The following is a 25,447-nucleotide window of genomic DNA, read 5'->3' as shown; positions in this document are numbered from 1 at the left end:
ACACACACACACAAACAGTCAAACACACGTACATACATTTATACATGCATACATACATTTATACATGCATACATACATGCACGCACATGCCAAATTTGACAACCTTACGTTTGGCACGTGCCGTAGGCATGCCAGTGCTAGGGGGTCTGGGGGCAGGCCCCCCCAGAAAATTTTGAAATATTTAAGCCATTTTCCTGCAATCTGAGGCATACTGTGGGCCATATTCTCATTTCTGATGACACTAACTCAACCCTAGACTCAACCCTACAAGTTAGGATTCAAACCACTTTTTATGACTTTTCAGAGAGCGTACACAGTTAGGTTACTATAGTAATAATACAGGTAAGAATGGCAATTTCTCACAATTTCACGTGTTTTTGTATGTTTGCAACCATACTTTTTGGCTATTTGTGAGTCTGGAAACATTTTCTTGAAGAGTTCATTTGCATGGTCTGCCGCCCTCAAAGGCACATTGTGTTCAATTAAATAATCCGTAAATCTCACTTCTGCGTCAAGACAGACAATTCTCTATCTGATGCAAAGAAGCTTGATATAATTGGGTGTAGATTCCTGAGTTATCCGTTTAGCACGAATAAAAAAACCTTGAATCTTGATTCCACTGCACCCGCATAGCACTTATGCGTTTGAGAGACTATGTGCCTCTGGCAGTCACTCCTTCTTCCGTGCCCCACTTGAAAGTCTGTCTTGCATGCCATGATTAACACTGTAGGCTATATACAGTTATACATACATTAAAAAAAAACTCATTTCTCATGCATTATGCTGAAATTGAAACAATCACATTTTTTTCTTGTTTTTTCTTCTTCTTCCTTCTTTTTTTTCTTTTTTTTTGAATATCAGGGGGATATTCGTACATGCCATCCCCCCTCCTTCAAGAACGGGGGGGGGATGCATCCCCCCGAGATTTACGCCCCTGGTTGTTACCAAGGAGCTACATAGTACATTATTATTATATCATTTGGTTATATCCTTGGTCGTTACTGCTGACAGTACTGTGCTGTCTGCTGTGCTGATACAAGTGCTTGTGCTGATACCAGTCGCTCTGCAAATACTACGGGGACGTCACATACGGTGCATACTGTACATGCAAATACGGTACAGGGCATAGAGATGTATAAATAAACTACTATTTATACATCTACTGATCTCTATGGTACATCTTACTGATCTCTATGGTACAGGGGGAATAACTCTGGCTCCCTCTGTAAACATGAGAGCACACATAGCTTGGCGCGTATTTATTTGAGTTTTGTTTTGCGTAGATATTTGTGTATTTTTGCAGAGCGAGCCACGTAGGTCCTACCCATTGCCGATATAAGATGACCAATTAAGATCCCAATTTTATAAATATTACACCAAAGTTACTAAGGTGTAAGGTATGTGACTGTTTGATGTAACACGTAATCGTTTTAAATACAGAGTGCCCGGTAACCTAGCTCTAGTACTATAGCCCGCTTACATTAACTGCCGCTGGCAGCCTCAGTTAATGTAAGCAGGCTATAGTACTAGAGCTACCGGTAACCTAGCCTCTATCCTTGAACCGCCTCTAGTACTATAGCCCGCTTACATTAACTGCCGCTACCAGCATACAAATTACGGTATATAATTAACAAATACGGCAAAGGAGTGGGAAAAAACACGTAGGTCATCAAAGTTTGCAACCCCTGATAGTAATAGTCACTGGCAGCAGGATCAAGTCCCCCCCCCAACATATGCTAACGTAAACCGACCAGGCTCTCCGACTAGTTACACGGCGGAGGAGCCTGACACCCTTCCATAGGAAATACCTGGTAGCTTGAAAACAAACTCCTAATTTCGTAAAATTTACAGAATTTACAGAGCTTTTTTCCTTCTCTGTTAAATTTTTGGTGATTGTTTTAGCTTGCAATGTCCTACTACCCAGTAGTAGAGTACAGCAAGGCAAACATTTCCAACAAATAGTTTTATAAGTCATAAGTCATTGATATTAAAATCACCAGGTGACCTCAATATAGGCCTGGTCACTATAATAAGTAAACTCGCATTGGTAAACCAATAAAGGTGCCTTATTCTGTTTGATGTTGATTATGATTTTTTTATAAATCGCAATTGTTCAGTGTTAGTCTGCGTTATTAGTGATTTGACATGCCTATATGAGCAAATATGTACAGATAATATAACAGGTATATATATACTTTTATGTCTACATTTATAGGATCACATTCAGAGGCTCAGTTGAAATACCTATAGAAAACATCTAATGATGAGAGGACTACATAATTCTGTCACATACATAAAACCACAATAAGGTAATTACATACAAATTCAATATATATATATGGTAATAGCAAACCTATGTAGCTTCATGTTGGTGATTTGAACAGAATAATTATTATGTAAACATAATAACGAGTACAGCTGGAGTATATTGTGTAATTCTCATTTATGGTGTAAACATGAACTGTGTATGCCAGACGGTGACATTTAATAGCACCTGACCGGTTCATATTTTTCAAAAAAATGAAAGAATTAGTCTAGCTTTTTCACTCATACGTCTTCAATTATGACAAAGTCAATTGCCCATTTTAGTTTGTACGGTGGTGGACTCTTAACAGCTACGGAAGCATTGTGACTACTGTGTAAAAAAAGATGGCGCCACTTGACTGGGATCGGATACTAGCGATCGAGCCATCTGACCTGGATGAAGCGGAAGCTGACAAGCTTTACTCTCCACTAACACAGGTATAGGGACGATGAGAATGTGACCACAGTTGTCTAAAGGGTTCACACATGGGAAATATCAATCACATAATTCAAACCTTATATGATAATAAATTTAAAGGGATACTAGACTAGGATTTTACTGCATACATCTGTACTTACTGTATAACAAATCGTCTATACCCACACGTACTTGTTACCAGATACCTAATTTAATTCATTGTTATAATAAATTATACATCAACACTACGAAATTTGAACGGCGCCATTGACACCCGCGACCGTGCTGCCACCCTGAAAAAGTTGCGAATTTCCCAATATGTTTTGCACTTTACAGACCGAAGGCTAATCACAAAGGTGCAATTATATTTATACCTAAATGCTATTTAACCAAACGATGTTCATTTTAGGACAAATTTATCCATAATATAACTGAAACTATATGTCGTTTATAAGATATTACAATCTTTTTGCTTTTAAATTAATAAATAAGAAACACCCTCGGTCTGTAGCCCTTGGCTGAAAAGTAGTTTTGCGCAACTTTTCAGATCGTGCGCTTTGAGTGGCGCCACCGTCATTGTAATCAAACTGTAGTCGTTGGTTTTAAAACGTGGAGAAAAAAAAATTCTAATGGTGATTGAACCATGAAACTTTTTATGTAGCGTAATATTAACCTAAATTAACTGAAAATAACCCTAGAAGTTGAACCTAGAGTAAAGGATCCCTTTAATAAGGAAGTGGATGTTACCCATGATTTTTGTGCGCTTTGTACTCTCTCTTTCAGTTTGAGTTGGCTGGTGAGACTGAGATCAGTAAGCTGCAGCAGCTTTTCAAGCTCACACAGAGGGTGTTAGAGGTATATATTCAATTATATTACTAGAGACATTATCACTAGCGTACAAGAGCTGTGAACAGTCTTTAAATAAATGGCTTAGTAAATTCATGGTATTTATAGTCGGTGGTCTACGTGACTACCTAGAGAACGTAAATGCTACAAAGAAGAAAATTATCGGTATTTTTCTTTTGGTTATCAGTTTTTGTCCTCGTTCGTACACATTCTAAATTCAGTGAGTTTCTTGGAAGCATACTGTAGCGAAGCTCCAGTTCTAACCATTAGATGTATTTTTACATCTTGGAAGACAATTTCAACAAGACATTCTACAAGTTAGAAGACAAGATTGCAACTACAGAGAGTCATATATTGTTTAAATCAGAAGTGAACAAAAACGTTTGTTTTCATTCTCTTGTGTTAAACTTATATATGTATGCATGTACACTGTCACGTGCTAATCGGGTTCCATCTTTGACTGTGTGTATCATCACCACAGGTGAAGGGGGGCGAGGCGCAGATATACCTGGAAGAACTTGACAAGATGGCCGAAAATCAGGGCAAAGCCACTGCACAGAGAGAGCAGGAGCTTGTCAGTGAAGTCACTGAGCTAAAACGGGATATCCGGGTGAGTAGGCTAGCCTAGTACGTGTAAGGGGTGCGTTATGGTAAGCTACCATTTACTTATAGTCATAAATTGGGGTAAGCCACCATTTACGCATAGTGAAACATTAGGGTATGTGAGCATTTACCAGCAGTGACTCATTGGAGTAAGCCACTATTTACTTCTAGCGAAACATTAAGGTAAACCAGAATTTACCTGTAATTAAACATGTGAATAAGCCACATTTCATCTGTAGTAAAACATCAAGCTACCATTTACTTATAAAGTTGTGATTATTGTTATATTGGATGAAGGTTATCAAACCCTAGCTACTGTTGATTTGTGTCAAACTGGTACAATTCTCACTATCTCAATCCTACAGGTTAACTGGTAAAACCTCAACCATATTGTATGTCAGTATTAAACAACAACAGAAGTAAAGGAAAAGGCAGGTTTCAAATATCGGTTCTTTGTTTTTCCTTTTCAAAAACAAACAACGGGTTTTATTCCAACCCCGAACGTGACGTGTCGCCTCCGCCATCGTCGTCGTTGTCATCGTCGTCGTTAGCGGCTGGAGGGGAGTGGCACTGGGGGAACGGAAGACGTGCGGGCGCTGAGGAACGAGATCCGGGAAGCTGAGCGCAGCAACAGTCTGCTCACGCAGGAGCTGCAGGACATGCAGAGGGAGCTGAATGCTGAGAAGCGCATGGCCGAGCAGGTACATCTACACGCCAGAGTATCGGCCATGATCGAGAGTCTAGTCGAGTCTCAAACGACTGGAACGTGTTTGTGCCGTAGAAAAATCGTGCATATGTTATTTATTCACTGAGATTAGTGCCTTGGGCAGTGAAATCGACTGTCTAGTATGAAGCTATGTCGAGATGATGGCGATATGGCGTGCTAGTTAATACTCTGCTACGCACGGTGTGTGCAGTGGCCTGTGCCGTGAAGTATGTCAGCTGGCCAGCATGTTTTAGAGTTGAGGGCACAAGTTGCATTGAGTGCATGAGGGATGTAACTGAGTAAGCTCTGTAATGTTCAATTGGTGAATAACAGTTACGTAAGTATGTCATGAAAATTAATAATTTATTAAATTAAGTATATTGAATTAAATATATATTTTAAGTACATGTTAAACATATGTTAACATTGTTCTCCCTTGCTATTTCTCACATGCAGTATGTGTCAAAAGCAGAACATGCCGAAAAAGAACTGATCGAAGTCAAGCAACTGGTACGTATCTGGACATAAATGGCACGTGAATGAGCATCCGTGAATGTTTACTGGCTTGTTTGCTTCAGCCTCACTTCATGCTGATTGTCAATGAATCTATGCAGATTTTTACTGGACTCTCACCACAACTAGTATTCAATCACATAGCAGATATAAGCTTCCGTGAATCGTAACGGGCACGTTTCGATTAGCCGCAGTTCATGCTGATTATGAGTAGATTTACGAATATTTACCTGAAGTCCATCACAATTGAAGATTAACTGCACGGTTTAAAAATGACTATTCCAAACTGCCGTTGTTTTAATTTCATCGTCATTGTCGTCGATGATCAGCCAACACAATTCTGATCGGGAAAGATCATATCTGGGGTATGTGTTATAATATCTATGTGATGAAGTCTTAAGCGCGACGTCTCGGTGTCTCTCTCGTTGCGCAGTACGAACAGTCTCAGGACGACACACGCGAGCTGCAGAGACAGCTTGAGCTGCAGCGAGACAGCAAGCTGAGCAAGCGCGACGAGGGCAGCGACTATCGCTCCGTCATCCGCTACAAGAACAAGGAGCTGAACGATGCGCTGGATGAAATCAACGTAACGTAGTCATCAGTGTACATTACATTACATCACATTAAAGTACATTGTGTTACATTAGCGTACACTACATTACATTAAATTACATTGTGTTGCATTAGTGTACATTACATTAAGTTACATTGTGTTGCATTAGTGTACATTACATTAAATTACATTGTGTTACATTAGTGTGTACCATTAAGTTTCACATTAGTGTAGCACTACATAAGTTAATTGTGTTGGCATTAGTGTACTTTTACATGTAAATACATTGTGCTTAGCATTAGTGTACATTAACATTGTGTTTACATTAGTGTACCACTACATAAATTGACATTGTGCTTGACATAGTTAACATTCATTACCCACTCTCCTCCACTACCTCGCTCTCAGATTAGTATTACATTAAGTAGTGGTGGTAGTTACAGCTGACAGCTGTGCTTGTGCATAGTGTTGGAAATAACACCCTCCCCCCTCTGTCCACCACTGGTAGATTTTGAGCAGGACTGGTTAATTTTCATAGTACTTTACTATGGTAGAAATAAAAAAATTTGAGAAACCATACGTGGTTATATTAGATAGTTCGTCAGGGCCGTCTTGCTTGTGTTGCAGAATCTGACGGATGCTAACGACGAGCTGCAGAAGAAATGCGAGGAGATGAAAGCGAAGCTGGAAGAAGCCGTGCAGCAGATGGACAACATGACCGACGAGTACACGAAACTTCGAGTAAGAATAAAACATGAAACACTAAAACAAAAAATCAAACAAAACAAGCAAATGAAACGTAAAATATATAAAAATGCTCTTGTCTAGTCGTGGCCATTGATGATTACTCTCGAGACTCAAGGTTGTGAAGGTGTAGCCAGTGCGATTAAAACTCATGGTAAAGAGTGTGGGGAGGGCCCCGATAGGCAATGTGGGTGTGAGTTGGAGATCCGGGGAGATGGGCGAACACAGTGAGGATAATATGAATCTACTTTATCTCATTCTATTGCCTTGAAATACAGTAAATTCTGTCACACTAAGACATAGATTGCATAGGTAGACACAGCAGGTTGCACCGCGATCACTATCTTTGGCTAGCATAGTGCTTGGTGTAACTGGCTGTGGGGTCAAGCTTGCAAGCTCGTGTTCTAACTTTTATCAATGTTCCATCAAATAAATAAATAAACATATGGGCTTGCAAGCTTATGTTCTCACCTTTATCAGTGTACCATCCAATAAATAAATAAACATGAACGCAAATAAATATATGGGCTTGCAAGCTTATATTCTCACCTTTATCAGATTACCATCAAATAAATAAATATATAAACATTAATGCAAATAAACATGGGCTTGCAAGCTTATGTTCTCACTTTTATCCATGTACCATCTTTTAATAAGTAAATACATAAACGTGCGACGTGCGTTTGTGTTTCTTCAGGCAGTTCTGCAGCAGTCGGACGATGGACTGGATCATTACAAGAAGGATAATGAGAAACAGCGAGCGCAGCTGGAGGACCTCACGCAGCAACAGCAATCGCGGCGGGACATCGAGGACGAGGTGATGGTGGCCGTCAACGCCAAGGTCGAAGAGTGGCAGGTAAGGTCACGCGTGCGCAGCTGAGAGCATGCACGCTCGCACGTGAGATCACACAGGCTGTGACGTGTGCGATTTGCTGCTGTGAGTAATGAGCATGTCTCTCACGCGCGAGGGCGTTTGGAAACGACGCGTGCGAGAGTCGACTCCCGCTCTTGCTGTGTTCGCGTCGCATTTAAAGAGGTACGTGTTTCTATTCAGGCTTTTTGCAAAAGGTGCGTGTTCTTAGGAAGTTGCAAATCTTTCACATACTGGATTCGTGCCGTGTTCCGGACCGCTCGTGTAAAGTTTTGTTACATACAGTTGATCTGCGATTCCAGGCTATTCTCGCAAAGAAAGACGAAGAGCTGCTGGGATGCCAGAAGCTGATTCTGCAGCTTCAGGAGCAGCGGATGCTGGCCACACTGGATGCGGATCGTGCTTCCGTAGCCGTGCTCACGAAGGTGCCCCTGCGTTACTCACCGCTGCAAATACCGTCTTCTTCTCATATTCTCACAATGTGATGACGCATCCTCCCACGAACGTCTACATACACTTTGGGGAGGAATTTTGATTTCTAGGAGAGTATCAAATATTATTTTTTATGAATATCGAATTTAGTATTGTGTTGTTAATTTGAAATTTTATAGCACCACGTTAAGTTGGAAGGGCACCGTGGCAAAACTTTCCGTCAAAGTGGGGGCAACGAGACAACTTACTTTTTATCAACACTGCGTAGGACTGTGGGTAGGTGACACATACATGACATGAGTTAATGGAAACAGCACAGAAGCAAACCAGATAGGGGCAGCCACAGCAGGTTATTGCAGTAGACATGAGCCAGTTTTTCGCGCCACTCTGGCTAGCGATCCGCAGCACCTGCTATCAGCACCATAGTGATTATCCAGCTCCGAGACTGAAGCATGATGGTCATTCCAACCTAATGCTGTTGTCTCTAATCCTTGTAATCCTTCTCCGCGATTCGTCATGTATGTGACTTTACTTTCGCACTTTAGTGAATTTAACAGCACGAACCATTCCAGACCCATACGTGTTTAAACAGGATGCGTGGGGCTCGCCCTACCAGCTCGCTCTCCACCCCACATGACAAGGTGACGGCCATACACCCTCTTTCCTCTCGTTTCGCGTAATGAGTGCTGTGTGGCTGCTTGCTGCTTCAGGCCGTGGAGGAGAAAGATAAGCAGATAGAGGCGCTTCAGCAGCAGCTGACGCACGTGGCGTCCGACATGGAGACTAGTGCTGCCCTCATCGACGACCTTCAGGCACAACTCAGCAAAGGTGCGAGTCGCCGAACACCTTTCGAAACTACGCCTGCCGTTCAAAATCATTGTTGTTTTTTTCGTTTATTTGTCGTGACTGCCTTCGCCCTGATTCTTCTTGCTCTGCTTCTGCATCTTGCCTTTCATCATGCTCTTCAGGCCGATATCTTGTGGCTACGTGCCCCAATCTCCTCAAGAAATCACAGCGTAATCTTGCAGAGTTATTTACAGAGTACGGCATGTGGCAGACATAAGAATAATGTTGCTGAATTTATAGCAACATTAAGTTGTCCTTATTAAGCTTATTAAGAGTCCTACGTCTGTTCAATTTGGTTGGTATATTTGATACTGGATAGTAGGGCCGAAATAAGCTTTGAGGGTCGCAAGTCACAATGTGTATATAGAGAGACTGCGACGATGTTTCGTGTGCCGCAGGGCCGGCTACGACGGGATCCGACCGCCAGCAGCAGAGGTTGCTCGAGCTGCGGTCTACGATCAAGTACAACGCGACTCTGCTGAAGGAAGCCGACACCAGGGTGCACTTGGTACGGTTTACCGCGGCAACGTGGGTTGGAACGGCTGCCGCGCTCTCGTCGCGGTCAACTTCCGTCTGCATTGTTGCCTGTAAAATTCATGAATCTTTTCTTATATCTACGGCTAGCTTTCCCAAGGCACTGGAATGGTTGTGGTAGAGTTAATTGTTGAATTTATTGATTTAAAATTTTAATGATGTAATTATGGTGGCGTTGTGTGTTGTGTTACATTTTGAGCTAGTTTTTGAGCTTACTGAACTTGATATCACTAGTTAACTGTTGGATATTTCTAGTTATCTAGTAATGTTAATCGCTGTGTGACTGTGTTATCCGATGTTGTAAGCTGTACTGTGCTGACATTATTAGTCAGCATTTAAAATGCCGGCGCTTGTGGTTAATTGCAGGCGGAGGAAGATGCGAAAGTTAAGGATAGACAGCTTGCAGAGGCTCTCAACAGAATGAGAGAATACGAAGCGGTGTGTATGTGACTGAAAATATCAAATGCTTCTAAAGTCGCCCAGCATAAATTCCAATTAAACTCTAATTCTGTATAAAAACAATCAGTGGGTAGGTTTAAAAACGGTTCCAGTTGGAAAGGTACAGTTAGGAAATAATAATAATTAGGCATTTAAATCGCAACTGCCATAGAAAGTACGTGAAATACATCGTGATCTGTTATGCCGTGTCATGTGTCGAAATCAGAATATGAGTTAACAGGTATCTGCTTACGTACATGTCCCTACATCTTACCATAGTTCATCACACATGCAGAGATAGTGTACATGGTATTAAAGCGATGTGATGAGACATTAAGGCACTCTCAGTTTGGCTCAGAATCCCACACACTGGTGCTTGATAAGGCTTGAACTCACTGTTTGTATTGGCTAGTTCACTGCACATGCCAGCACTCCGCTGGCACACATTTAATAGTTAGTTTAACACTGATTAATAGTTAGTTTAACACTGATTAATAGTTTCTTCACGTATGGTCCGTTGGAACTTGCATGAACTTGCAGCACATTTAAATGCTAGACTGAGAGTGCCTGAGAACACCTAAATACGAGATCATTTCCCTTTAACATTTAGGAGACTTTCACATTATTATTAATGCAGTATTCATTACACGCGTCACTATTTAAGGGGCGTTGCATGGTTTGCAATAGCCAGGTAAGCATATGCGGGGATTTTGAACTGTTTGGGAGACTATATGTACATAATAGTCTACTATTACATAGCTGCCCAGGGGTGCCACCTATCAAATAAAATGGGTATTGAAATTTTGACCACATTTCACTTACAACCATGAATGTATCCTTAATAAGAGAATGATTATCAACGTACAGGGCGAGTACGGATTGGCCGAAGCCGTTTCCGAGATCAAAGACGGTAAGGTGCAGATCGGCGTGAGAGACGCACAGGTGGAGGAGCTGACGCGCTACATCAACACACTCGAGCTGAAGATGAACGGCATCTGGGAGGAGAACGAGAACCTACGGGAGAAGCTGGGAATGGAGCCGACGGAGCCGCTCTCCTTCCGCGAGACGAGCAACATGAAGAAGCAGCAGGATAGAGCCGTCATAATCACGCTCGAGAAGGAGGTACGTACGCTTCCGCCGACGTGTGTCGCGTGGCACGAGTCGCGGTAGATGGAAATGTGGGCAAAAAAACGTGGTTGTTAGGAACACGGTGTTACTTTATATCTCACATATACTTCAGGCATGAGAATATTTCTCGGATTCGCGGATTTTCCGGTTTTGGTTTTTATTTTGGTAATTCTTGAGATCGATGCAAAAAACTAATAAAAATTATTTTATTAATAAGGTTAATGAGGGAGGATAAGGTTAGGGGTGCACCGGATCCAACTTTTTAAGTTCCGGCCAGAACCAGAACCAGCCAGAACTTTTTCAAGTTCTGGAACCCATGGTTTGCACAGTCCTTGAAAAGTCCTTGAATTTGAGGAGAGTCCTTGAAAAGTCCTTGAATTTGAGGAGAGTCCTTGAAAAGTACTTGAATTTAGTAAATGTTGATTTTGTGCTTGAAAAGTCCTTGAATTTCATGAAAATGTCCTTGAATTTTTGGAAAGAATCCTTGCCTGTAATAAAAAGAAATTTTGTACCATCAATAATGTGCAAACCTCAATAAAAATTGCGTTAAATGAGCTTAAAAAGCTATAGACACGATAGACAGTTAAATGATTATCACAAATTACAGTAAGTTAGTAAAATCAGTCAGTAAATCAAGGTATTGGTTTAGTCTATTATTTTCAACTAACAGACAGATGCAATTCCTGTGGCTCTAAGAGTATTTGTTTTTGAAAGAAAATCTTATGAATCACTTAACATGATCAGTTAGGTTCAGTTCAGTTAGTTAGCCAATGTTCAAATGGCAAGCTTTTTTTGGGCAGAATAGTATGAAGTTGTTAATACTATATTGTCAGCAAGTTGACTCTATTGACTCAACTATATTCAGTGACTGATCTTTTGATCTTGATGACTCTTGTAGCAGAAATGAAATTAGGAAAAAGTTCCGGTTCTGGCCAACTGTTTCTGAAGGGTTCCGGCAGGAACCGGAACTCTCAAAAATTGGGGATCTGGCCGGATCCAAGTTCCAGTGCACCCCTGGATAAGGTGTACTTTTCTGTTCAAAATGGGCACCATATTTAATCTTAACTTCATAAAAAGTCAAGAAAAGTACGTCAAATTTCACACAGAAGTGACGGAACTCCAGATAAATATTGCTGGGTATCTATGTAATGTAAAGTGTTTTACCCTATTCTCATGCGTACTGAAACTTGGTGACAATGGTTCATAGAAAATGACAATTCAATGAATATTTCCTCCAAAAACATCTCAACTTGTTCTCATGCTTGATACTTGTTAGTATAACCAACAGTTAGAGTTTGTGAAGGTGGAGCCGTGTTTACTGTCTGAGAGGCAGTCAAATTTGCGTAGGCGAGAAGCCAGGGTCTGTTTGTTATTCGCAGACTGGATGTTATGCGTTAGAAAGTTCCCGCTTAAATCTCACAGTCCCGGAAGATGGAGCGTCTGGGTCTTTGAAAAGTAAAGTAAAAGTAAATCTCTCATCTCTGGGTCTCATAAAATAATTTAGCCTTGGCTGCACGAACCCTGATTGCTTTTTTTAAATGCGTGGTTGTTGTTGGTTCGCAGGTGGAGAATCTGGAGGAGGAGCGACTAGAGTTGAAGAAGCACATCAGACAACTCTCACAACTCGCCGGCAAACGGTAAACCCGACGAAACAATGCCTTTGATCGTCCAGCGACAATAAACATTAAAACGGACGTAATGTAACGTAAATGATGAAAGCGAAGCAACACTAAACATCCGGTGTTACTCTGCTGTAAACTGTAACAGTATTTACCCACGCGTACTTGGGCTGCTTTGACCAGTAGTATCGGTGAGCCGCATTCGGCTGTCTGCCTTGTACCGTTGTTCTGACTTCCTTATTCTGACTTGTAATGTTGGTGTGCGCGATGTTGCAGGGCCTCAGAGCTGGGTGTGTCTGCAGACGCTCTCGCCATATCGCTGAGGGGAAGAGAAACGGGTGTGAGAGAGTCGACCGCACAGTCGCAGCCTTCTACACTTCGTTTCTCGCAGGCAGAAACCATCAAGAGAGATGTCGAGTCGGATCAGTTGAAACAGCAGGTGCGATACGTGTGGCTGTTAAGGAGAATCGGAGACTGGCAATGGCAGAAGCTCTAATGGATGTGGAATGGTTGGGAACCTGTGAAATGAGTAGTACTAGAAATAGTAGAATAGAAACTAGCAGTACTGTTATTTCATGGTGAAGGTAGGTAACGTCTCTAAGGTAAGGTACAACTGCCTGTAGGAGATCTTTGAAAATTTCGAACCATCGAAGCTGTCATTAAAAAAGGCAAAATAATGCATATATACTTAATTCTTACCACTAAGAACAATACAACTTACACAAACATAAACCTAGCCCTGGTAGAACTGGAGCTTTTTATGACAAAGTGTTAGTTCTATGACACAAGTCTACTATACTATGGCACATGTTTACTGTACTGTGACACAAAAGCATGTAAATTATCAGATAAAATAAAACCTAATGACTGCATGGCAAATTATTCAAATCGTGGTTCTGAGGCATAGAAACTGTTGAAGCATCGTATCACATATTAGTGAGCTTCGACCTGCAGTCGCGAGCTACAGCTGCGTAACCGCCGTGATTCATCATGCTGATGCTAAGGTTGTGTCTTTCCCTTCAGTCGAAACAACGAGAGAGAGACATGGAGAAACTCACCAAGAGCCTAGAAGTTGTCAAAGGAACCAGCTCCGCTCAGCAAGCCATTATCAGCGAGCTACAGCAGGAGAACAAGTACGAATGCGTTGCTCGTACGAAATTCCATTTCCCAGTGTCGGGTGATCGGATTCGTCATGGATTACATTATATACACATTAATGTTACATTACATTAAATTCTATTCCATTACATTACATTACATTGCATTACATTACTTTACATCACATCAAATTACATTTCAATACATTATATTACATTACATTAAATACACATTTACATCACATTACACTTACACATTACATTACATTACACTAAATTACATTGCATTACATTATATATGTGACACTTGACATGACAATTTTTAAACATTACGTGATGCACAACGTGTCGTTTACACGAAATTCCATTTCCCACTATTTTACCCGATCCTGATCACCTGATCAATACATCGCATATTACTTGATTATTTTACTTGATATTACATGTAACTCATGATTAATTTACCACTTTGATGGTAAATTAGTTTATAGCGATTTCCATTATTTCATACTTATCGTATCATTCATAATCACTTCTTAGCTAGCTGTGTAGCATGTAACACGACTTTTTTACGCAGGAGTCTGGAGCAGGGGATGATGGAAATCTTGGAAGATCTCAAAGCGAATGAGAAGATGGCGGATGGCACTGCGTTAACAGTCCGCTGTCCCAGCCTGGAGAAATATCTCAGCGTAAGTTTCCTACAGTGTGTGTGTGTGGGGGGGGGTGTTACAGCCATGTCCCCCTCTACATTTTAATCTATATTTTAATTGTGGTTTTGGATTGTGGCTGGAAAATCCCGTCTGCGTCACAGAACTGTGTGACTGGACTGCTCGTGTGAGGTGTGCTTACAGCACTAGCCCACACCCGTTCGCTGGTGCTTGTCGCGTGTGGCCTATTCTTTAGATTCGCCAGTGGTCACACACTAGCCCGTAACACACGCGATGGTACAGGCGACTGTCATCACCTTACATTCAGTGTGACATCTGGTTGCGACTAGCTTTAACGATTCGTCTCGGGTCACGTTAGCCGATGTCTGACTGTGTTTGTCGCATAAATCCACGGTCTCAATTTTTGCGGCGTGCACGACTGTTTCGGAATGTTCGTCATATATATATCTATGTCTATCAGGGTTTCTTCTGAGGGAAAATTAGACAAAGGAGGTAATAACCAGTTTGGGAAAAATACGCACATGATTGATTCAAATACAGGATGTATTGATATACTTATATAGATATAGGATATACTTATCAGTAAATACAGGAACATTTTCACAACGGCGATGTTAAATTTGACAACGGCGGTGCGCCATTGTGCCTCTTATGTATAAGAAACCCTGTCTACGTCGTATGCGTGCCAGTTAGGCATTTTACGTAAGCTTAGGCTTCATGACTAGTAGGCCTCTTGACTATAGGCTTTTTACTCTTGGATATATTGAAACAATCCGTTATGAAGTTGACGCCTCTACTACTGAGTGCTTCATTGTCTACAACAGTCTTGTACAGAGAACAACGTCCTACATAGATCTTGTGGTCTTGAAAAACCTGGAATGGCCTGGAATTTTAAGATAACATTTCCAAGCCTAGAAAATCCTGAAAAATGCGCAATTGTTATGTTTGGTCCACGAACACCCTAGACAGTGAGCACGTCTATTGTGTCAACATTTTACCAATGATAGTAATTTAATATACTGAAAATATATCCACCTGTGTACTGTTTGTCAGGCAGTAAAACTTACCTGAGGTGAGAGTTCATTTACTGAATGTTGGTTGGCAGGTACGATTCGAAGTGCAGATATTGTACTATGCTTGTATCTAGGGGTTCTGGAGAATGGACCGTGTGACCGCCTAGTGTTACCCATGACTGCCGTCTGTTTGTTGTCTAATAGCCGGTGTGTGTGTGTGTGTGTTTCATGTGTAGGTGATGGAGTCACGCGCGGTGACGGGCAGGGTGGACGCTGGCGTGTATATGAAAGCACAGGTCGACCATCTACAGGGACGCTGCGACGAACTCCGGTCCGAGCTGAGGCTGGCGCGTGCGGACGCCACCAGGGGCGCCACCGTCGAGCAGCAGAGCAAGCAGAGGGTAAGCAAGCACCTGGGTGTCGAATTACTTTTATTTTTATTAGGGCGTGGCAAGTGTTGCCTTGGGGTTAATCAGTCATTTTATGGCACCGCGGTAAGTTAGACAGATTGGCCCACGAAGGCAAACGTTCCCTGCCAAAAATTTGTTTTTGGGGTAACTTTCTTATTCACAACATGTTTTATGTGTGGGACCATGGTCCCACACATAAAACATGTTGTGAATAAGAATATTTATTAAATTTATCGCAGGAGAGATACACATCCAACATGCAATTTGTGGGTAAGGGACGGAGTCATTTGCCGTAGATGTAGTCCAGCTTTCAGGGGTACCGTGGCAAGTAAGGAGGTCGATTGACGTGGCAAATTAAGGCCCTAACACTCACAGACAGGACTAGTCGCGGCTAATGACAATAGACAATCTTAGGACGTCTGAGCTGAGATGATATTGTGTCATGCTCTCACTCTACAAGCACCCTGTTTAATCTTTTGACGTAGCTATCAATTTGATTATTCTGAAGTGCTTGTAGCACTAATTGTGGCACATGTGTGCTGTGATGCACCCAACTATTGCCCGTGGTAGGCACCCAACTATTGCCCGTGGTAGGCACCCAACTATTGCCCGTGGTAGGCACCCAACTATTGCCCGTGGTAGGCACCCAACTATTGCCCGGGGTAGACGCCCAACTATTGCCTCTTGCTATTTCAGGTGTCTGAACTAGAGGCGGAATTGCATCTCTTTGCGCGAGAGTGGTGGGGGCAGGAGGCTGCACCGACTTCCTAGATGATCTTGCCCAGTCCAGCGCATACATCCATCAGCAGTCAGAAATGAGCCCACCTCATACACACCCTTACACTGTGAGCATCATTTTATGGTCTCATAGTAGTATATATTAATAGATTTATAGTTAAACTTCATTGTGGTTTCTGACCATCAGGCTTCAGGCCAAATTGAAACGAACAGGCAGTTCAAACCCTAGTCGAGTAGAATCTAGAATTGGCTGATAATCGCCCCCAGGTATTATTCTGTCTGCGTGACTGCTAACGCGCACAACAACTTCGCGTCACTATCCCTCCTCATGTTTAACTCGCCATCTACTCATGATCCTGATATAAAAAATTGTCGCGCGAAGTGTTATATTTTACGCTATCTGAGAGTTCGTATACTCCGCCGCGTAGGAGCTTGTCTAGAGGGACGAGCTCGTCTACTAAGCTAGGAGAACATGCTCGAGGTTACCGACGTTAAGACTGCAGTTTGTCCCATCAGCAGGAGCTCTTTACACAGCAGCATTTACAGGCCAATGGAGGATTGGATAAGGAAAGTGCTACTGTGCCCGGTCGATTATAAAGCTTCTGTGTCGATCGGTACGTTTCTTGATAGGGAAACGGTAGACTGTGTCTACGTTGCTTACGCTTCCGTAATTGTCGATAGTTGTCTGTAGATGTCTGTAGTTGTTCGAGTTGTTTGTAGATGTCAGTAGTTGTTCATTAGTTTCGTAGATGTCGTCATTTGTTTGTCGTATGTATGTAGCTTGTCTGTAGATGTCAGTAGTTGTTGGTAGTGTGTCTGTATTTGCCCGTAATTTTGTCTTTATGTTCGTAGTTGTTTGCTGTGATGTCCGTTAGTTGTTTCATAGTTATCTGTCTGAGCTTGTTAACCTTAACCCAATCTAACCCTAACCCTATTGCATAACCCTACATCCTACCCTGACCCCAACGCTAAACGGTCCGCTCACCGTTAACGCTTCTCGCACGTCGCCTGTGTTACAGGAGCGCGTCGTCCTCGGAGCAGACAGCGGCAGCAGTTGAGCTGCGGCAGGCGGACGCCGGCGGGCTCTCGCGGTTCGACCGTCCTTGACTCGATGGCACGCCGCGCAGTGCGAGCGACGCGGCGGGCGGCGGGCGCGGCTCGGCGAGGCACGCGGGCGCGCGGTCCTGCGAGCGACCAGGCCGGCAGGGCGCGCCGCTACTAACAGTCGAATCTCGGGCGAGCGGGCGGCGTGGCCCGAGACAACGCCGCCTGCGCGCCGACCCGTGGCTATGGACGGCAATCACAGAGCCCTCGGATTACTGCCAGCGGCACAACGGTGAGGTGGGGAGGTGCGGTGGCCGTCAGGTCAGGGAAGCGGTGTGCGCGACGAGGGACGGGGGTGTTACGCGAAGCGTAGATTCCTGATCACGTGCAGATGAACTACCGAGGCAATACAATACAATACAATCATGGAAATTAGCGTGCGTGTATGCGTGCGTGCGTGTTCACATGTGTGTGCCTGTGTGCATGTAGGTGTGTGCGCGTTTATTGGCATTCAACAAATTTCTCATTTCCCGAAGAACAGAACGTGTTTAAATAGTATAAACCCACGCGAGACAACCAGACTCGCTAGTCACCGCACGAGCGTTTTGTGTTCTCTGCGGCGAATTCAAGCTATAACCGACTGAATTTTGCGTCGCTAGGACATGTCGTCGTTCAAGATCCGTGCCCTACAGAGGGCGCTAGAGGACAGCGTCCCGCAGTCGCAGCTGGAGGTGGCCAACCGTCAGTTCACTGACCTGACGGAGAAGTATCGCGATCTTCTGCAGCGTAGTAACTCACTCGTTGACAAGACTGAGCGATCGACGCAGCTGGAGGTACTCTTGGCAGCTTAGTTTATTATTATTTAGTATTGTTATTTATTATTATTAGTATTATGTTATTGTTATTATTGTTGTTAAATTATTCTTTTTTAGCTCATCTGACATAGTCAGATGCCAGCTTGTAGAATCGCTTGATTCGCCGTGCGTGCTCCGTGCGTCCGTCAACAGTTGGCACAAATCTAAACGGCTCGATGTACGTCACGATATTCGGACGTGGGGGTAATCGAAAACGAGTTGGATGTGAGCTGGGGGTCAAAGTCAAATGGTCAAGAGGTGTAAAAAGGAAGGGAACATCCTCCTTAACTTAAGGTATAGGGAGGAAATGCCAGAATATGCGCGCACAAAATCTAAACGTCTCGACCTAGGCCTCGATAGTGTGTATAGCATCACGGTAGGAAAAGCCATCACTGTGTGAAATTGGAGTCACAGCGTCAAAGGTCAATGGGTCACAGGGCAGATTTTAGACATTTTCTGAGGACATGCGTCTGACGGAGCGATTGAAAAACTTTTTTTGTTCAGCGGTGACCTATCATTTTTATGGCTTATTGAAAGGACCATGAAATCTGCTTTCCACTGACGTGCCGCAAGAGTAAGTGTCTGATAACCTTTTGACCCTCAGAGAGGAGGGTTAAACATGGATTGTTGACTGTTAACAATGGAGTGAACTGCTTTTGCTATTAGCAGCTCCTCCCCCCACCCTCCCCCTTCCCCCCCCCACCCTCCCCCGCCTCCCCCACCCCTTCCCCGGCCCTCCATCTGCGATAGTGGCGTGTCCTAACAATGATGTGTACGCAACTGCGTGTCTGCATATCTGCCGCAAACAAATGTGTATACGCACGACTGAAATTTTACGTTTATAATCGTAGCAACAGACCTCAGATGAGCCCAGACGCTCTGCGGCTCTTGTTTTAAGATTTTATTATTTGTGTAAGAGCTGTATTTTATTTTATTCACTGTCAGTTTTTTAGTTGTTTATGTTATTTTTATTTATTATCAAATTAATTTCAAAGTAAACTTGTTGTTGAGAGTTGGGTTCGGGGTGAGATTTTTTTTATTAGTGTTGCACGAATCTGTGTCAGCACTGACGCGCAAGTATAGTTTTAATCTTAGAGCTGTAAGTTGCACAGCATTTTTATGTATGCAAAATTCGAGTGCCGTTTTATTTCCAATATAGTTTATGTAATTGGAATTCATGCTCAAGCTTACATAATTGCTGTTGTACAAACACGTACGTACTGCCTCACATCAGGCTGAGTTGGCCCAACTGCAAGAAGATAGCTGTGCTCTGAAGAAGGAGCTGGAGACGGAGAAGGAGAGGAGACATGCATATGAAGCTGCAGTGGAGAAGCTTTCAGAGCAGGGTATGGCACCCTACATGTTGCTACTCTGCTCAACGCATGACACATCTGAATCTCGTTACTCAATCATATTTCACTGACATTTGACTGCTCAATATGACTACATTAGCCCTACATATTTGCACTAGGCAGCTTTAGATTGCAGTAAAATGTTTCATCACCTATACTTTGATATTGATATTGTAGTATTTTTGAAATTCATTAGAAATTGTAAATGCCTATCATACATGGTCGGGTAAATGGGGGGGGGGGCACTTGGTACACTTTGTACAGCTGTATTTATGCAAAAATCACATTAGAAAGATTACACCTTATTATTGAAATGGCATTTGTGCATAAAGAGCTATCATTTTCATACATTGAAAATCGAAAATATGTAATATGTACATGTAAATATGAACCTGCGCCAACGATTATATTATCTTGGTCAAACCTTTTATAGATCGGTCACCTGTCTAAGGACACTTTAGGCATTTCTCTTCAGTGCAAGTTACATAGTGTAGCTACTTCCATAGCACCTGCCTGTAAAGGACGAGTGATTTTCCTTGAACAAAAGCGTGCGTGTGTGTCTGCTGCAGGGAGGGAGGGCGTGGCACGGGCGACGTCGGACGAGGCAACCGCGTCGCTAGCCAAGCAGCTCGCCGTCGTCGAGATGAAGGAGCTGAACGAGCGGCAGCGCGCTGACCATGCCGGCGCCACCTATGAGCGCCAGAAGCAGAACCTGCGCCACCTGGAGGATCGAAACGTCGAGCTCGAGGAGAAGTTTGCGGCGGTACGCGGTTGCCGCGGCGATGGGAGGCGCGCTAGTATGCTCGCTCGCGGGGGCGTCACAGGGGGCGGATGTGTTCTGCGATGTTTCCTCCTAATATTTAAATATTAATGTTTATGAACTAACTGCGTGCTGAGTGTGTTACAGTTGTTTCTTATAATCTAAAGTTTTTTTTACGTGGCAAAATTATTAAAATGGCGTATTATTTTAATGGCAAATTGAAGATATAAACGATTTTTTATGGCCGCCGTTCCTGGCGGTTCTTCAGTTGGATCCTGCCGAATTTACACGACTTACGGGCCCGGCGTATCGTGTCGATTTGATGTTTCCTCTCTTCTCAAACAGGTTGCGAAAATGAACGTGGAGGCGCAGAAGCTTGAGCGGAAGCTGAGAGACGAGCTGGAGGGATGCGTAACCAAGGCAGCCAGCGATGCTGACAAAAGCAAGCTGGCTGAGCTGGAGACGACTGAGGCCTCTCTACGTGTAGAGATGTCAAAACTGAGAGTGAGTAAAACAGAGCTGAAAATCTTTCACTAGGAGAAAAGCCCGAATTTTTGGCTTGTACCTATATTGGTTTGATTTGGTTACATTTTGGATATCCATCAAGTCATTTCGAAACAATGTTCAAGAAAACAAAACGTATTGTTTTACTACTTTGGTATGTAAATTTTATTCGCTTGCATATGATTTGTAAATATTTTCCATTACCTACCTGCTTAGGCTGAACAAATTGGTTATACATGGCAAAAACTGTCGTGTTAAAGCCCATATTTCTGTAGTTGCATGGCGGCTTAGTTAACATCTGTGATCTAAGGAGGTCCAGTGACAATATGCTCCAGACTCCTCTTTCTCTACATTGCACACATTAGAATAAACATATATTTTGCCTGTATCTCAGCATAGTTCTGCTACTTCTAACTGGTGTTGGTGACATTTATCAGAAGCTAAATAATATAGAGCTGGTAAGATGTATATGCTCCCCCTTGTTTGATCTGACGATCGCATTTCATGCCCGCTGACAGGAAGTAGCAGAGATCGCGACATTTCAACGGCAGGCGACCGAAGCAATGCAGACGTCGCGAGAGAAAGAGGTGACGTCGTTACGGCAACAGCTGCTGGACATACAGGTGCAGAGCGATGAGAAGACAGTGATCGGTAAGTCGTGGCTTTTCCAGCCATTCGCAAATAACTGAAACCGTGAAAGTAAAATTACACAAATGTCAATTGGCTTTACTTTAGTTCGTGTAGAAATGCTATATTTTATGAATTACGTATATGTTTATATCCTTTGACCTGAGTTTTAATAGTATTGTATTATTCTTATTATTGTCTAAATACCTCATACTATTGTATTGTGTGACTTGAGAATTATAGTATATAACAGCTTTGCATACTATTGCATCTATCAGAATTTTTCTTGATAAAAAAGGCTGTATTCATTACATTTACCTTGATTTTATATTATATGCAGTAAAGATTCAATAATAATAATACTAATAATAATAATGATAATGTTGTGTGTGTTTGTGTGTGATTAACAGGCAAGCTGCATCATCAGCTGGTGGCTCTGCAGGTCAGTGAAGGCCTAGCTGTACGTAAGCTCGAGAAATCAACTAATCAAGTTAGCAAGCTTACTGCACAGATACTCAGGTACGTGTGTCAACATCGTTACCAAAACTAAAGTCTTGGTTATATTTGGATGCGTGCGTGTGTGCATGTGCGTGCGTGCGTGCGTGCATGTGCGTGCGTGCGTGCGTGTGTGCATGTGCGTGCGTGCGTGCGTGCATGTGTGTGCGTGCGTGCGTGCGTGTGTGTATTATATTATATCATATCGTATCATATTATATTATTATTATACCGTACTTTTCCTCGTAGGCTAGAGCAGAGGCTGGACGAGAAGGACCAGAGGCTCTTCCACCTCGGCCAGGAGTCGCGCAGCAAGGTCGCCTACCTCAAGGTGACCTTGCACGACGTCCGGCGGAGCTACGCCGGCGCCGTCCCGCTCGACAAGCAGGAGCGATTCTCGCTCACCCTGCTCGCGCTCGTTGAGGAGCGGGACCGAGCGGAGCGCGAGCGCCGCGCCGCCGCCGAGCAGCGCCACCTGGCGGAGTTATTGCCTCTTGCTATTTCAGGTGTCTGAACTAGAGGCGGAATTGCATCTCTTGCGCGAGAGTGGTGGGGCAGGGAGGCTGCACCGACTTCCAGATGATCTTGCCCAGTCCAGTGCATACATCATCAGCAGTCAGAATGAGCACCTCATACACACACTACACGTAAGCATCATATTTATGTGTCTATAGTGTATAATTAATAGATTTATAGTTTAAACTTCATTGTGGTTCTGACCATCACGTTTTTCAAAATTGAAACGAACAGCAGTTCAAACCCTCTAAGTGAGTGAGAATTTAGAATGTGACGATAATTCCGCCCCAGTTTATTCGTTCTCGTGACTGTAACGCGGCAGCATGAACTTCGCGTGACGATCCCTCCCCATGTCTTAACTACGCATCTGACTCATGATCGATAAATTGTCGGCGAAGTTATATTTACGATTATCGTGAGCTTCGTTTCTCTGCCGCGTAGGAGCTGTCTAAGAGGGACGAGCTCGTCTCTAAGCAGGAGGACATGCTCGAGAGTTACCGACGTAAGCTGGCAGTTGTCCGCCATCAGCAGGGGCTTCTTTACAAAGAGCATTTACAAGCCAAGGAGGATTGGGATAAGGAAAGGTGCGCACCATGTGCGGTTGATTATAAATGTTCTGTGTTGATCGGTGGTTTTGTTGTCAGGGAAAGGTGTAGACTGTGTCTACGTTGCTTTACGTTCCGTAATTGTCCATAGTTGTCTGTAGATGTCTGTAGTTGTTCGTAGTTGTTTGTAGATGTCAGTAGTTGTTCATAGTTGTCTGTAGATGTCAGTAGTTGTTTGTAGTTGTCTTTAGTTGTTTGTAGTTGTCTGTAGTTGTTCGTAGTTGTCTGTAGTTGTTCGTAGTTGTCTGTAGTTGTTCGTAGTTGTTTGTAGTTGTTTGTAGTTGTCCGTATTTGTCTGTAGTTGTTCGTAGTTGTTTGTAGATGTCCGTAGTTGTTCATAGTTATCTGTTGATGCCTTTAGTTAACCTTAACCCCAATCCTAACCCTAACCCTATGCATAACCCTAATCCTAACCCTGACCCCAACGCTAACGGTCCGCTCATCCCGTTGACGCATTCTCGCACGTCGCCGTGGTTACAGGAGCGCGTCGGCGTCGGAGCAGCAGCGGCAGGATGAGCGGGCGGAGGCGGACGCCGCGCGGCTTCGCGAGTTCGACCGGCTGCTCGACACGCTCGCGTGCGACGACGCGGGCGGGGGGGAGACCGCGGCGGCGGCTGCGGCGAGCGAGCGGCGCGGCGCCGTGCTGCGAGCGACACGAGGCGTCATGGCGCGCCCGGCTACACGTCACGCGATCGTCGAGGCCGAGCGGGCGGCGTGCCGCGAGAACGCCCGCCTGCGTGCCGACGCCGTCGCTATGGAGACGGCAATCGCAGAGCGCCTCGGATACCTGCAGCGGCACAAGGTGAGGTGGGGGGTAGGGTGGGGTCAGAGGTCAGGGGAAGGGGCGCGCGGACGTAGGGACGGGGTGTTAGGCGAGCGTAGATTCCTGATGCACGTGAGATGGAGTACGAGGCATATACAATATCAATACGATCATAGACAACAATTGGGTGGTATGCGTGCGTGCGATGTTCACATGTGTGTCGCCTGTGTGGCATGTAGTGTGTGCGCATTTATTGCGCATTCACAAATTTTCATTTCCCGAAGAACAGAACGTGTTTAAATAGTATAAACCCACCGAGACAACCAGACTCGCTAGTCCACGCCGCACGAGCGTTTTGTGTTCTCTGGCGGCGAATTCTAGCCTATGACCGACTTGAATTTTGCGTCGCTAGGACATGTCGTCGTTCAAGATCCGTGCCCTACAGAGGGCGCTAGAGACAGCGTCCGCGCAGTCGCCAGCTGGAGTGGCTCCCAACCGTCAGTTCACTGACCTGACGGAAGAAGTATCGGCGATCTCTGAGCGTAGTAACTCACTCGTTGACAAGACTGAGCGATCGACGCAGCTGGAGGTACTCTTGGCAGCTTAGTTTATTATTATTATTATTGTTATTGTTATTATTATTATTAGTATTATTGTTATTATTGTTGTTAAATTATTCTATTTTTAGCTTATCTGCTAAAGTCAGATGCAGCATGTAGAATCGCTGATGTCGCCGGTGCGTGCGTCGCGTGCGTCGTCACGAAGTTGAGCACAAATCTACAACGGCTCGACGTACAGTCACGATAGTTCGGACCTGGGCGGGTAATCGAAAACGAGCTTTGGGATGTGTGAAGCTGCGGGGTCAAAGGGTCAAAGGTCAAGAAGCTGTAAATAAAGGGGAACATTCCATCCATTAACTTAAGGTATTAGGAGGAGGAAAATGCCAGAATGCGCGCACAAATCTAAATCGTTCGACCTCAGTCCTCGTGATAGTTGTGGAGTATAGCATCACTGGCTAGGAAAAGCCATCACTGTGTGAGCATTGAGTTTTCACAGCGTCAGAAGGTCAATGGGCGCAGCAGGGCAGATTTAGACATTTTTCTGAGGACATGGTCTCTGAGCGGAGCGATTGAAAACTTTTTGTTCAGCGGTGACCTATTCATTTTTATGGCTTATTGAAAAGGACCATGAAATCTGGCTTTCCACTTGACGTGCCGCAAGAGCTAAGTTGTCTGATAACCTTTGCACCCTTCAGAGAAGGAGGGTTAAACATGTATTGTTGACTGTTACATGGAGTGAACTGCTTTTGCTATTAGAGTCCTCCTCCCCCCACCCTCCCCCTTCCCCCCCCCACCCGCCTCGCCCCGCCCGCTCGCCCCACCCCCCCCCCCGCCTCCATCTGCTAGTGGGGCGTGATCCTAACAATTAGATGTGTACGCTGCATAT

At 43.9% G+C, this 25,447-nt stretch overlaps 1 protein-coding gene across 1 annotated transcript in view; it reads left to right on the top strand.

Annotated features, from left to right (window-relative positions):
- The first annotated feature begins 1,271 nt into the window (after window positions 1-1,271).
- The window catches only part of LOC106812997 (centrosomal protein of 290 kDa-like), a 42,874-nt gene continuing 18,698 nt past the window's right edge, over window positions 1,272-25,447 (top strand). Inside the window, exons 1-32 of the mRNA XM_014817039.1 lie at window positions 1,272-1,397; window positions 2,216-2,309; window positions 2,590-2,742; window positions 3,506-3,577; window positions 4,050-4,178; window positions 4,723-4,872; window positions 5,334-5,387; window positions 5,824-5,976; window positions 6,571-6,684; window positions 7,385-7,543; window positions 7,861-7,983; window positions 8,701-8,818; window positions 9,235-9,344; window positions 9,737-9,808; window positions 10,676-10,930; window positions 12,500-12,573; window positions 12,832-12,994; window positions 13,579-13,688; window positions 14,230-14,341; window positions 15,570-15,734; window positions 16,440-16,483; window positions 17,501-17,555; window positions 18,185-18,358; window positions 19,614-19,725; window positions 20,301-20,494; window positions 20,837-20,995; window positions 21,514-21,646; window positions 22,033-22,141; window positions 22,367-22,625; window positions 23,075-23,217; window positions 23,719-24,040; window positions 24,414-24,590. Coding sequence (XP_014672525.1) covers window positions 2,650-2,742; window positions 3,506-3,577; window positions 4,050-4,178; window positions 4,723-4,872; window positions 5,334-5,387; window positions 5,824-5,976; window positions 6,571-6,684; window positions 7,385-7,543; window positions 7,861-7,983; window positions 8,701-8,818; window positions 9,235-9,344; window positions 9,737-9,808; window positions 10,676-10,930; window positions 12,500-12,573; window positions 12,832-12,994; window positions 13,579-13,688; window positions 14,230-14,341; window positions 15,570-15,734; window positions 16,440-16,483; window positions 17,501-17,555; window positions 18,185-18,358; window positions 19,614-19,725; window positions 20,301-20,494; window positions 20,837-20,995; window positions 21,514-21,646; window positions 22,033-22,141; window positions 22,367-22,625; window positions 23,075-23,217; window positions 23,719-24,040; window positions 24,414-24,590 — 4,107 coding nt within the window. The 5' untranslated portion in view covers window positions 1,272-1,397; window positions 2,216-2,309; window positions 2,590-2,649. The remainder of the gene's footprint in view (window positions 1,398-2,215; window positions 2,310-2,589; window positions 2,743-3,505; window positions 3,578-4,049; window positions 4,179-4,722; window positions 4,873-5,333; window positions 5,388-5,823; window positions 5,977-6,570; window positions 6,685-7,384; window positions 7,544-7,860; window positions 7,984-8,700; window positions 8,819-9,234; window positions 9,345-9,736; window positions 9,809-10,675; window positions 10,931-12,499; window positions 12,574-12,831; window positions 12,995-13,578; window positions 13,689-14,229; window positions 14,342-15,569; window positions 15,735-16,439; window positions 16,484-17,500; window positions 17,556-18,184; window positions 18,359-19,613; window positions 19,726-20,300; window positions 20,495-20,836; window positions 20,996-21,513; window positions 21,647-22,032; window positions 22,142-22,366; window positions 22,626-23,074; window positions 23,218-23,718; window positions 24,041-24,413; window positions 24,591-25,447) is intronic.

This window comes from Priapulus caudatus, unplaced genomic scaffold (assembly GCF_000485595.1).
Source record: "Priapulus caudatus unplaced genomic scaffold, Priapulus_caudatus-5.0.1 Scaffold712, whole genome shotgun sequence".
In the NCBI taxonomy this organism is placed as follows: Eukaryota; Metazoa; Priapulida; class Priapulimorpha; order Priapulimorphida; family Priapulidae; genus Priapulus; species Priapulus caudatus.
This window is presented reverse-complemented; position numbering and strand designations above follow the sequence as displayed.